Source organism: Ahaetulla prasina, chromosome 1, assembly GCF_028640845.1.
Source record: "Ahaetulla prasina isolate Xishuangbanna chromosome 1, ASM2864084v1, whole genome shotgun sequence".
In the NCBI taxonomy this organism is placed as follows: Eukaryota; Metazoa; Chordata; class Lepidosauria; order Squamata; family Colubridae; genus Ahaetulla; species Ahaetulla prasina.
The window spans coordinates 176482006-176496634 of NC_080539.1; the positions used below are offsets into that span (position 1 = coordinate 176482006).

Below are 14629 nucleotides of genomic sequence, written 5' to 3' on the forward strand. Positions count from 1 at the left end.
CAATCTGAGCATTTTTTTAATGAGTCTGTGGTTAGTAGATCTTTGGTTGGTGGATCCTATGAACCTGAAGTTTACCTAACTTTTCCCCAAAGAAAGGGAAGACTTTCTGAATGCTGCTATTTCTGATTTAAAATAGTTACAGAGACAAGCAAAACCAGGTCTTTCAGCCTGCTATCTTTAGAATTCATCTTTAAGATGTAGAGGCCAGCCATATGTTCAAGGAAAGAGCCAGTTTGGTCTAGTGCTTAAGGCAGCAGGCTAGAAACTGCAAGACCAAGACTTCACATCCTGACTTAGCCATGAAAGTCACTAGGAAAAATAAGAGGAGGAAGGAGTATTAGATACTGTATGTTCACCTATAACCTTGAGTTATAGAAAGGAAGGAAGGAAGGAAAGAGAAAGAAAGAAAGAAAGAGAAAGAAAGAAAGGAAGGAAGGAAGGAAGGAAGGAAAGAAAAGAAAGGAGATAGGAAGGAAGGAAGGAGAGAAAGAAGAAAGGAAAGAAAAAATAAGAAAGGAAAGAAAAAAGAAAGAAGAAGAAAGAAGAAAGAAAGAAAAGAAAACTACAAAACAACTCCCTCTTAGGCCCCCTTCCACTCCACTCCACTCCAATCGCAGGAAAAAAATTATCCAATTCCCTTCCTATTAACCTCATACAGGAAACTGTAAACACTTTAGCCACCGACAGTAGAATGCATGCAATGCAAATGGCAAAATATAATTTGAATGGATCCTCACTATGCTGCGACTCATACCCACAGTAGCTTTTTACCATAAAGATTAATAGATTGCTAGAGCTTGCCCACCATTCCTTCTTGATTTCATTAAGTGCAAACTTGAGAGAAAAGAACAGCAAGACTGCCTTGAAAGACTGTCTTATTGCACGCCTTCCATCCTTCCTGTGCCCCTTCCATACTAATGCCAAATCAGAAACCACCAATTATATCTCTGAAGAATTATGACTTTGAAAGTGCCCCATGATCTGTGTTCTCCTTTCATCCAGTGTTGCAGTGTGCATCCTGCCTTGGGTGTCCTGTGGTTGCATCTTCTGCCTACAAAATAGCCACTTGTCAAAATAAGTCAAAACTGTTCCATCTTCTGCCCTTTGCGGCACGTAGTTCACCTTGGAGCAGAGCTGTTCTGCAGACATAACCTCATCCTTTTTCTCCTTCCAATAAGGTGGAATTCATTTGGCTTTGCTACATTCGGAGTGACCAATGTACAATTTTTATTGACAATTTTGAAGAACAAAAATGCTTGCAGGTGAATGTCTTTTATTAAGTTACTTATCGCGGAATTCTGTCTATAGATCAGAGTACTCTGAGCCATCTTAGCTTTTATCAGCTGCTTCCAACTGAGCAAAAGTTAAGGTATATTCCAAGCTATTACTTAGTTTCTCAATTTAGGCAGTCCTCAACTTACAACCATTTGTTTAATGAACTTTCAAAATAACAATGGCACTGAAAAAAGTGACCTGAACATTTTTCACACTTATGACCATTGCAACATTCCCCCCCCCGTCACATGATCAAAATTTGGGCATTTTACAACTGGCATGTATTTATAAAAGTAGCACTCTTCTCGGGGTCATCTGATCATAATTTGTATCCTTCCCAGCCAGCTTCCCACAAGCAAAGTGTGATTTACTTAACAATTACAGTGATTCACTTAACAACGGTAGCAAGAAAAGGTTGTAAAATGGAGTAAAACTCACTTAACAACTGCCTTGCTTAGCAATGGAAATTTTGGACGCACTTGTGATCCTAAGTCAAGAACTACCTGTAATTCAGGATATCATATTTGGGATTATTCCGGTTTATCTTTCTGAGAATACTTCCTGAGTATTCTCAGAACCTTATCTCAGACTAAGGCAAACAAAATTATTATACTCCTGTGGACGGTGAACTGAACACCAGTCTATCTAAGTTTATATCTATCACTGGTGAAATAATATGCTATGTTGAATCAAAGGTTATCATAACTGCAGGCTGGGAAACAGAGACCTTGTTTAAAGATCAAGAGAAAGAGGAAGGATGGAAATAAGTTTTAAAGAAATTATTGTGGATGCTGATGTTAGGTTTGTAATCCTATATGAACAATAAAAGTGAAACAGCAATAGCACTTAGACTTCATAGTGCTTTACAGCCCTCTCTAAGCAGTTTACAATGCCAGCATATTGCTCCAACAAAATGGCTCCTCATTTTACCAACCTTGGAAGCAGTGGTGAGATTAATTTTTTTTTTACTACTGATTCTGTGGGCGTGGCTTGGTGGGTATGGCTTAGTGGGCATGGCAGGGGAAGGATACTGCAAAATCCCCATTTCCTCTGGATCAGCTGGGACTCGGGAGGCAGAGAATAGATGGGGGCGGGACCAGTCAGAGGTGGTATTTACCGGTTCTCTGGACCACTCAAAATTTCCGCTACCCGTTTTGCAGAACTGGTCAGAACCTGCTGAATACCACCTCTGCTTGGAAGGATGGAAGGATGAGTCAACCTTGAGCCAGTGAGAATCAAACTCCTGGAGTGAGCAGTAAATTAGTCTGCAATCCTGCATTTTAACCACTGTGCCACCACAGCTCTTCTGTGTTTAAAATACTCCAGCTTCTTGTTTGTTATATTATAATGCTAACATCTGACAAAGTAGGGTGGAGTTCCTTTCACTGTCTGCCAGACCTCTCTTGTTATATATGTACAATGGGTGTATCAAATTTGGATGCAATGACCATCTCCTGTTCTCTATGACTCACATAAAACACTGCGGAATGACAACCTAAAACTGCACTGTGCCATTTTCCTTATTAGTGCTTGGCCAGTTCTTTGGATACATTGGGAAATGGACCAATAATTCTGTCAATGCCTGATTTTTTTTAAAAAAATGAGACATCCTATCAAACCCGATATTGCAACTGTATTAAATATGCACAATCAACCTATTTGCATGTAGTTGTCAGGGTTCCAAGTAACACCTCCAACCAAAGAAGACTCCAAGGCTAAAAGTTCCACAAAGTTCCATTTTATTAGAGATGTCATAGTGGCACATCTGAGAAAACCCGAATCTGAAAGTTTCCAGGTTTTCCCCACCCAAAAGAAAGTCCAAGTCCCTTCCCCTGCACCCACATGTCCATCACATGGTCCAATCAATGCACTGTCCCAACTGGAGTTGCCTCCCAGTCACACCACTCCAGGTGCAGGCAGAATGCCCTTGGCTCTCAGAGAAAAGAACATTATTATGGCTAGATATCTCTACTACTCCATGCAATCCCCCCTCCCAGTTTGCCACAGTACTAAGTGTGGCAGCCCTGAAGATCCAAAGAAAAAGATGGCCACCAGGGCTGACAGTAGTCACGATACTGCACTGCATCGGCTCTCAAGGCTTTATGTTTCAAGCTTGAACATGGGGAGGGGGGGAAGAATGTTTTCTGGATTGTAACTCCTAATAAACTTAGACCCACATATTCTGAAAATGTTCTATTTATACTAAAGAATAAATATCCAAGGGAATATACTGGATTAGAAGAGTCTCTGCATGTATAGAAGCATACTGCTGACATTTTTAGACTCGACCTTGCTTGCTTGTATTTTTTGATGATCATGATGATGATGATGATGATGATTCATTTCTAAAACTGGATGAATCCATAAAAGCTGGTAAGATTTAAATGGATCCACAGCAGATAGCCCATTTTGCCAATCTGAAGTCCTGTCTTGAGGCTCTCTTTCTACTTATCCTGCACAACTTCCTTCTGGCCTGCTTTCCTTCGACTTCCCTCCCTCCCTCCCTGGAGTCCCCCTGGAGATGTCTGTGATGGACGTGGCCAGGAATCCCCCTCTTCTGCCCCAAAAGCAGAAAGAAATCTTCCTCCCTCAGCCCCCAGGCAAGGGAGGAGGTCAGCCCCTAATTGTAATCTTGAACAATATGGCTATTCATTGTTTTGCAGTTCTGGGAAATATGTTTAAGTTCAGCTTGCTCAATGAGCTGGCGCTTGTGGAAGCCACAGCTGCCGCATAGCTGTCCCATTTCCACTGCCCCCCAAATGCCGCAGTTCTCATTATAGGCAATTCGTCTTTTGACATATGGTTCTTCCATTACACTTGTGGCCCTGTTGCTAGGCAAGGGTGTATATTTGGGGTCTTCTTCCCTCCTTCAGCCGATCATCCCTCTCGAAAGGAAGTTAAAGGCAGAGATTACGCTGCCCCACAGGGAAAAGCACAGCAAGGCACAGAGCTGGGGAAACTCTTTAAACAGCATCCCTTGTTTTAACAGTGCTAAACATTTGCAGTTGCTCGGCTCAGACTTCCTGTGTGCATCTACAGGAAGAGCTATCCCTCAGACCACCATCATCGGCTGGATTGGCCTCAAAACCATACACATTCCTCTGTTTCATGGTGGGCTAAAACACAGGATCTCAACAATCCCCCTCCCTCAAATGATAGTGATAGTATGGAGGGAGTTTAGGCCAGTTTCCTCCATCCTAGAGTTCTTTAGGTGCATTGGGACTCCGAATACAAAAATTCCCTGCATGTCCAGAGGCAAGGCTGGTACTGATTTTCCAGAAATGGATTATTCAGTGGAAGAACATGAATCTTTCCAATAATTTCCTAGGATTAATATCTTTTCATCTAAAGAATTCAGATCCTTGGTGGATGGCAAGATAGGGAGTTGGGGAGGGCTCAAGTAACCAGGAAACAGAATCCAGGTAATTCTTGCCTTACAAACAGTCGTTTAGCAGCCATTCAAAGTTAATGGTTAATGGAGTTGATGTTTGCAGATTGGTCAGCTGTTTTGTAGCATCCTGTGTGGGATGTAGCATCTCGGGTCCTGGTCTGGACTCAATAGGGTCAAAGTGGAGGACATTGTATGGCAACGTCGCATCCATTCTATTATTGTTTTGTCTCATTTGTTTTATATAGACATCATTACTACTATTATATTGTGTTGGTCCATGCTGACTTTGTCACTACCAGTTCAGGCACTTGACCCAGCAACCCCATCACCATAGGGGGCACACTTGATAGCCATGCAATACCAGCCACGGGTGGGTTTCTTGGTTCAGGATCCCAAGCCTGTAGTTTGGTTTCTTCCTTGAGGTTACAAAGCCTTGTGTGGGTATCTGTCCAGTTCCCAAGCCGGCAATTGGGCAGATTATCCTAGGTTCCCAAGCCTAAAGTGGGTATCTTATATGGTTTCCAAGCCAAAGTCCATACTGTTCATAAGAACTGCTAAATTCCAACGATTGCTTAGTTATTATTGAATTTACGCGCCACATTCTTTAGCATTGCTTCTGGGAATTGATACTGTCGACCTGACAATGTAACTGAAGGCGCTGGAAGCATGCAAATAAGATGTGGTTCTGGAACCCAACAAACATCTTGTCTTTCTGGCCAATAAAATGAATATTATTTAGACAAGGAGTTCTGGAGAATTTCAAGGTTTGCATAAATATAACACACCATCAGAGGAGGAGATTTCTTTTAAAATGTGGGATGAATAAAACCAGTTCAATAAGGACTAAAGAGCAGGAAAGGAAATCACAGAGAAGTGCACAGCACCTTCTGCTGTCATGAGATGCCATTTTCAGCAATTTTTGCCTTGGGCCAGGCTGCCTGCAAGCTGTGGTTTAGCAACATCTGGAAGGATGTGTGTTATGCACCCACACTTGAGTGAATGAAGAGCCTCCGGGCTACAATGCTGTAATGTTTAATTGCTGGCCGTGCTAGTTGGGTCTAATGGGAGTTGAAAGACACTCCTCTCCCACTTTCAATGTGCTTCTTTGCTTGATTAAATTGATTAGATTTGATACTTTGAGTACTAAAAGAAGGTAAAGCTTTTTAAAAAACCACCACCAAAAACTAATCATCACTGAAATATTAAAAGCAAACCAGAATCTTGGGTGGGAAAACAGACTTCAGATTCATGAAATAAATATTTCTTATTTTAAAATCCACCAACTAGCAAAGGCTATCAGGTTACATAGCATTAAACTGGATGCATTTAGAATTAAAGAATTTTGAATTAAAGAATCTGAGCGCCATAATTCATCAGAATTCATTGTGTTTTCATCCCTGGCCACATAAAATTCCTCTTACATTTCCATAGTTTTATTGATGTGGGAGAATATTTAGTGCTTCCATCATTAAAGAGTTAAAGAAATTCTTGTAAATCCTAGTCCTAGAGAGATTTACCTATAAATCTCAGCCTTCTCCCTGTCTCCATGTAAGTGCCATTTATTATTTTCCTATTGTTTGTTTTGGGAATTAAGAGGGGGAACTTGTTGAAAATGAAGGATATTATTTATCCAGGTTCTGTTTGTAAACTACAGCACATTCTTTTGTTAAAAGAAGCTAGATTTATTAGTTCTGCTATTTCAGAGGAAACTTAAGGTTCTCCAGATGTAGCTGGACTGCAACTCCCAGCATCCCTCATAATTGTCTATTGATTATACACAGCTGAGAATTGTAATTTGAGGATTTTTAGCCTTCTATTTCTGATTTATATTCCCTGTTTCTGAGGCAGCCGTATAAGAAGGGTGTGTGTGAATGTTGAAAACTGGTTGGAATCTCTATACTACTACTACTACTCCCCCTCCCCCCCAAAATAATTAGAGGTGAAATTGTTTCCTCAGCTTTTCTTCCTAAATCAGTTTGACTATTCTTGGCAACTTCTGTCCTTCTGCACAGCTAGTGGGGATTCCCTCTTCAATTCCTCCTCTGGGCTGTTCCAGCCATCCTGCTTTGTGCAGATGTGATGATGCCTTTCTCTGCATCTGTCTCACTGTTAATTATTTTACCAGATAAGTCTATAGCCTGAAGAAATAGACTGTCCATATTCTTTAACCCAACAGCACCTAAAAATCATTTCCTTCCGTTCCTCTCTTCTTCCAGCAACAAAGAACTTGGAGAGATAACAGACAACTGCTCAATTCCCGCGCCCCTTTTTTGGGCATGCATTTTACTCATTTTCAGAGAGCAAAACATCAGCTTCTGAACATATTCTTCTCTTTTCCCTCGACATGCAGAAATTCAATCTCCAGGATGTTGAATTTCCCAAATGTCTCCAGATGGGGGAGGAAAGCATGCAGATAAAGTGATTACCATATGCAAATGACAGGTAACAAACACATCAACCATGAGAAATCTGCTGACTTTACGAAGAACTGCTTTCTGGATAATTACATATGGAAGAAGGAAACAGTATAAAGAGTTCAACCAGAAGCAACGCCAAGAGGATATAGCACAATTATATGAGTAAAGCAGAACTGAAATACTTTATTGCCTAAAGTTTGATGTTATTGTCTTTAGGACAAAGGATATAGTACCGTACATATCAATCATTCAGTCAGAAGATTTGCTTGAAGTTGTGTGTTTACTCATCCTGATATTTCCTAACCTGAAGCTAAGCCCAGAAATTTTGTTAACACGCACATTGCAAAATCCCTACACCTATTTTAACTAGAGCATGAATTCTCCATAATCTCATACTCTTCTGGGGCCGAGTCCCACTGAAGTCAGAATGAGCAGAATGTTTGTCTCCTGGAGACTACATAAACAGCAGGTATTATTTGCCATTTTCTTCTTCCAGGATTTTTTTTCAACTTTCCAACTACCCTGTTGTTCTCTGATTGCTAGTGGATTCAAGTGCAAAACATGAAGATTGCAACTCAATGGAATTAAAGCAAATTATTAATACAGGTTTCCGAGGCTCCCTTCTCTTGTTCCTTAATGCCATCTCTCTGTATTGTAGTCTGCAGCTGGTTTTGCGTTTGCTTAAATTCAAGAAAACAGCTCCTCACATATGGCCATGGAGGCTGAGGCCTGGGAAGGAGAGGAAGCCAGAACCTGTCTTTGATCCAATTAATGTCCGACAGTCATGGAAGAGGGGGCGAGAAGTTGATCTCTCAAAACATTTAGTTTTTAAAACTTTCTATATTTATCTTTTATACCAGTCTATATTTTGTCAGGAGACAAAGGCGGCTACAATAGCTAGACATGATGCAGAATGGATGAGTTTGTCATGTCTGGATTTGGCTGGAATTTTTCATGTTTGTATTGGGACGAAAAGAGATGTTTCAAGGCGAATACTTGCCTATATTTAATTTCTGTATTTCTTTCATCTGGTGTAGGCACATGCATAAGCACTTACCGGCATACACATTTTTTGTGTAGATTCTTCCCCTCAAGTTTTTTGAGCAGTTTCTGAAGTAATTCCACCTTGTAATTTGCTGTTCGAGTTTTTGTGCATTGCAAGTTTGCTGGGCTTTAGGTGCCGTGAACTTTTTTTTTATTTAAAAAGAACACTTCTTGGATCTTCTTCAACTCCCATTTCTATCTTGTCGCTTATCAGAATTTATAAAAATAGTTATGTCTTGAGCAAGTTGGATGCAAAAACATTGTACACTGAAACACTACTCTTACCAGAGAACCCTATACAGATATTCCTCAACTTATGACAATTGAGCCCAAAATTTCTGTTGTGAAGTGAGACATTTGTTAAGTGAGTTTTGCCCCAAATTTTACAACTTTTCTTGCCATAATTGTTAAGTGAACCACTGCAGCTAATAAGTTAGTAACCTAATTGTTAAATGAACCTGGCTTCCCCATTAACTTTGCTTGTGAGGTCTCAAAAGGTGATCACATGACCTCGGGACACAGCAATCGTCATAAATTTGAACCAGTTGCCACGCATTTGAATTTCGATCATAGGACTCTGGAAAAAAAGGCCATAAATCACATTTTTCAGTGCCGTTGTAACTTCGATCACTAAACTGTTGTAAGTCAAGGACTACCTATACAGTTCTGACCCAAAATTTGCCCCTTCTTTCTAATCCCATGTCTATAATTGAGAACCATTCTGAATCCTTATATCCTAATATGGCTTAACTCTAATTGTGGTGATAAATATATGTACACAAGTATGTTCTGGAGTCAGCCTTTTTCTTTAAGACCAACCGGTGCCAGACCTGTCCAAATACATGGAAACATCAGTGGAGGGAAAAGCCCCAGATGCTGCCGCAAAACACCATTAGCCATTAATAACATACTGACCGAAGATAATTTGATTAGAAAAGTCTTGGAATGTACAGAAATGGATAAACTTACAAAGGAGATACAAGAAAAAGAGGAAACAGAATATTGTATAGTGTGGGAGAAATGGTACGAATGGCTAAAGGAGAGAGATAAAAGGCAAGGAAAGCTCAAATAAGGAAGATACAGGAGTAGAAATGTAACAACAAATAAGAGGAAACAGAAAAAATGTATTTTGTAGAAATGAAATTGGGTACACTGATATTTATATGTATAAATAAATTAATATTAGCCTTGTATGAATAAAGGATACATTGAAATAAGGGAGAAAAAAATGGGCAAGTAAGAAATATTTAACCCTTGCGAAATTGTTGGAAAGAAACTATTGTTTAAAGATTCTTTTTTGATTTTTGAAAAATGTTTAATAAATAAATAAATAAAAAAGCACAATTAACCATTCCGAGTGTAGAACTACACTCACCCCATTGCGTATCCTGGCTAATGCATTATGAACCAAACAGACTAGTAATCTTAGGCAACCATACAACTACTCTCTAACACTGTAATCTCCCAGCTAATGTACCATCGCCATATGCTAAATAAATATATACCACTAAAACTCTTGCCATGACCTTTAACTGAGTAAAATAGTGCCTCATAGTGCAAAACTTTTTGAATGAAGGTACCTCAAATCAGCTAATTCACAGAATATGTCTAAAATCTGGGGCCCATGATTGCCAAGGGAATGAAATTTGGGGAAATTATGGCTATTTCAGTGCTACTGGCTTCTGCTGTGCTGCTCTTACAGTCACATATCTAAATTTTTAATGTTCTGTGACAGTTTCCGAGCCAGTCTCACAACGCCTTGCTTTCTCCCCCACCCATCACACTTACCTGTCCACTGGGAAGGAAACAGAAGGGGAGATTTCCAATGCTCCTTGAAGATTTCCACAAAGAAACTCAGTGGGAAGCCAGCAGGAAGTCAGAAGTCACTCCTGCTCCCACTGCTTTTTTGCCCACTCTTAAGTCATTCTGTTTCTTTGTTTAGGAAAGGAAATCTCTCTGAAATGATGGCTCAACAGGGTACAGGTTGTCTAGTCACGATATATAAATAAAATTCTTGATTCTATATAGGAATCACACAATAAAATAAAGTTGTAATAAATTCTATGTAGGATGTTCTTGAAGATAATTTGAGAACTTCAGTTGATTCAGGATGATGGACATCTCTCAAAGCATTTATTCAGTTCTGTCTCCACTTAAAGGCAAAGTACTGCTAGGTTTGGCCATATATTTTATAATGAAGTCTAGGCTGCAATGGGGACGCGGTGGCTCCAATCTTTGCCCTAAGTTATTTAAAACTGTTTCTTATCTTGGCAAGAATAGAAATCAGTAGTTAAATGTCTCAGACTGGAGCTGGAGGGGTGGGGAGAGATACATGTTAATTTGCATGCAAATAGTTTCATTCATCTTTAACAGATCCTGGGAAAATCAAAGTCAGTTTTTACCCCCTTAGTTCTTGTTGGGACTCCTTTAGAATTCCTATGTACTTTATTGTCTGTGGCCACAATTCAGTATGACAGGTCATTGATTTTTGCAGCCTTGAGTAACACACAAAAATAACACGGTATCATTTTTTTTACAGCTTTCTGAATTGTTTAGAAATTAATAATTGCCAATTTTAAAAATTTAAATATATTTCTGAAAGTTTTGAATGCAAGTTATTTCTTTTAAATCTAAAGGTCTTTTCCCCATTTTTGATTGAAAGCTCTATCCACAGAAGAGTTTCTATTGCACATGCAGATTTTTGGAACATGCTTTCTGAATTGTCATGATAGGAGGGCAACTGTGTTAGTCTATGGCATAGTCTTTTACTTTGCTTGTTATCATGCAATTAATGTATTTTGAAGTTGGTTGTCTTTTTTTTTACACCGTAATATACTTTTCTGCTTATGCTTTTTAACGTATATGTTTTGTTTTAAAGATGACTTATTGTCTAATTTCAGTAGCATGGAAGCTCCCTCTACATTCTTTAAATATATTTATTTAAACATGCATATTTCATGCAAAGTACTTAAAATCCCCTTTATCCATTTCACTGGACATCTTCAGTGCTATGTTATTAGAAATTACACCGACCAGTTAACAAACACTTCTATCTTTGGATTGCCAGCAAAATAGATACCAAGGAGGAATAAAAGCTTGTAAGAAAAAACCAGACAAGTGGAACCATTATAAAATACCACTTTGCTGTGACTTGGATCCTAATCCACCATGGAGCAGATTTATGCCTGTTTGTAACAAGTATATTTACAGTACTATGTTAAGGCTACATATATATAAACATACCACAGGAAAACTACGGTGTTATCGCCCAGTGATATGAGATCTATCACACAAGTGTGTGTGTGTGTGTGTGTGTGTGTGTGTGTGTGTGTATGTGTGTATATATATATATATATATATATATGGAGCTATTACTTTTCATATTTCATATAACAGTTTCCTTCAATTGTCTATCTGTTATTTATGCTGCCTGAAGCTACTCCAGCCAAATGTTTAGAGGCTTGTATTTTATAGACATATATGGTTGAAAGGATCATATATTGGCCAGGAAAGGCTTTGTCAGAAATAGCTTTGTTTCTTGTTGTCTGATAGATCTTATACTACTGGGTGATAAGTCATCATAGTTTTCCTGTGGTATGTTTGCCTGAAATGACACAGTATTTCAAATACTTGCTTTATTTCTCTTTTTCCCAGTCAAGATTGAGCTGAATATTTACCAGACAAACAAAAACCTACATTCTGAGATTCCTCTCCCCACCAACAAATCTGCCACAAATTCAAGATTCTTTTTTTTAATAACCTACGGACATTTCCATATATAAATATGTGGATGATTTTAAGTAACATTTAATAGTCATGTAACTTTTTGCAAAAATTACTTGGCACCGCTTTTTTTTACTGTGTTCAAAATTTAATACAATTCCATTTTTTTTGTAATGTTGCACCAATAATTCAAGTTTACAGACTTTTTTTAAAAACATATTACTTATAATAGATAATATCCAGGAAATCCAGTCCCAGATGACATTCTAATGTTGCCCATTAAAAAAAAAACAATAACCCTTTATGCCCAATAGCAAAGAAAGAAGAAATGATATCAAAACAACAAGGGGGGGCTAATTATGTATTCAAGAACACAAAAATATTTCCTACTGCCCAGGGTAGGAAAATATACTTCCAAGAGAAAAATGCAGGAAGTTTGGGTAACTAATTTGTAGCAATAGCCAAGCAAATTATTGGCTTCTTAAAGAAGGGGTAATATCTAGTTTTTTCCTTAACTTTTACTGCCTGATTCATCTGTTCATAGCCACTAATCATGGTACTTAAACTTAAAAATATTCTGGGTTTTTTTTAAAAAAGGATGCTGGTAGTTTGACTACTAATTTGACTTGATTAATTTCAGAATTCCTATGTAAGAAATAATGTCACCAAACAGCAAATAAGGATGAAGACAGAATCATAAGAATCAAAAATAAATCACTACAATCACATGATAGTTGAGAACTACTATTTTTTGAATCTTTATACTAATAAAAGTATTTCATCCATGATAAGCTTATGGACAAAAGCTGATAGCATTACAGCAATAAAGCAAAGGGGGAAAAAAGTTTATTGGAATTACCCAACTACTCACTGGGAAGAAACAGTGCAGTAAGCAGGCTGGTCTTGGCCTTGTTTTGTATGCAAAGTGGTCCAATTAAGTAGTTAAATATAGCCGCATTATCAAATATCTAACAAAAAGGAGCAGAACGAAACCTAGCCTTTGAGTCTAAGGATAGTAACAGGCCTTTCCAATTTGTGTAGCTGAATGACTTCAAAGATTGGTAATAAAGGAATGACAACAACAAAGTAGTGATGGGGAAAGCCTCTGAGTTTATCGAACAGTCACACCAAGTTTCTCAAGCACACGCACTCCCTTCTCTTGATATTCTTGTCTGGTCATCCAAAAGTTGTCTTTGTCCTTCATGATGTCTGCAAGAACTGCACCACCTAGGAACACCATGTGCTTTCGACGAGGTGGATCTTCAATTCGAATCTTAAATTTCTTACAGGAAAAAAAAGATACACAATATTACTGAAGTTTGAGGGGCAAAATTGCCAAACTATGATGACGACAACGGTAGGTTTAAATTACTTTTTGGTTAAGTGGATAATGAGTTTATGTTCTTAAATGTTAATTAAAAATATTTATATAAGATGCCTTAGTTTAGAGAATACTGTTAAATTACAAAATAGTGTAAGTACTATGGGACAAAGTGGCATTTCAAGCCATTTCCAATTTTATGTATTTGGATACACATATTCTCCTAACAACACAAATATAATGGATCTATTAAGTCCACTATATATTAAGCCATGTAAATAAATAAATATTGGAATATTCTTTTGTTACCATATAAATTACTTGGAGGGTTTTTTAATCATTCCACTCTATTTGGGTGATTTTTAATAAAATGTTCTCTTTCGGGAAAACTATGTAATGTTGTACAAGCTGACTTCTACTTATGCAACAGGATTTTCTATCCTTTGTTCCCTCTATAACACCAATCTACTCTTGATGATTCCACCATCCTGTATGGACAGAAGTGGGGAACTGAAAGGGCAGAAGATATCTGTTCCTTTGATGGTTGTGGGATCCCCAGTTAGGGACCACAAATGGATCTCATCCCAAAGATTTGATATATTAAGAACATAGATCAAAATATATCCATTTCTATATCTCCATCTACACATATATTTTGGATACATACACACACATATACTTCTTCCCAAGAATTATCCTTTAAATAAAATAATCCCTCATGCCATAATTTGTGGGTGCAACAGGCAACAGGTTCCAATTCTCTCAGTAACTGTGAGAAGGTTGGAATTATGCAAGGTTGTAATAAAGAAATGAAAGTAGGTCCTATTAAGCAGAAGCATACTCCCTAGGTAGGCAAGTAAAATGATAGGTATTTTTTTATTATGTAGATTTTATAAGCTACAGCAGGGGTCCCCAACCTATGGGCCCCGGTCCACTAGTGGGCTGTGAGGGATTTGTAATCGGGCTGAAGAAACTGCTGGCACATGCACAGGTATCCTCCCTTGCGTGAGCAGCGGGCGAGTATGTGCGCTCCATTTAAGTGAATGGCACGCATGCATGCTGCTCATGCAAATGGAGTTATGCGCATGCACGCACCATCCTCTCCCCCCCCCGCCCCCGCAATCCACAAAGCCAGAAATATTGGGGAACTCTGAGCTACAGGATATTATAACAAAGAGATTTTTCTGAAATGAAAGATACCTATGTTTTGATCAATCCCTAAAGGCAACATTGTTCCAAAGTCCAAAAGGAAAATATTAGTTAATAAACTGAAATGCTATTTTAAAACACACAGTTCTGTCCTATGAACCGTTAAAAGATTCATGAAAATAAATGTCAAGTGATGGTATGAAGAGGAAAGAAGAATAAATATAGTTCTAATATAGTAGTTACATTTAAAGATCATATCAAATATTATCATTAGATCATATATCATATCTTCAAAATCTAGTATAATCC

General features: G+C 38.2%; 1 protein-coding gene across 2 annotated transcripts in view; it reads right to left on the reverse strand.

Moving 5' to 3' along the window:
* Positions 1-11863: 11863 nt before the first annotated feature.
* Positions 11864-14629, reverse strand: part of ACTR2 (actin related protein 2) — a 32475-nt gene continuing 29709 nt past the window's right edge. For both annotated transcript variants that reach the window (XM_058182340.1, XM_058182331.1), the window contains one exon: positions 11864-13132. In XM_058182340.1, the coding sequence (XP_058038323.1) occupies positions 12962-13132 (171 nt within the window). In that variant the 3' untranslated portion in view covers positions 11864-12961. The remainder of the gene's footprint in view (positions 13133-14629) is intronic.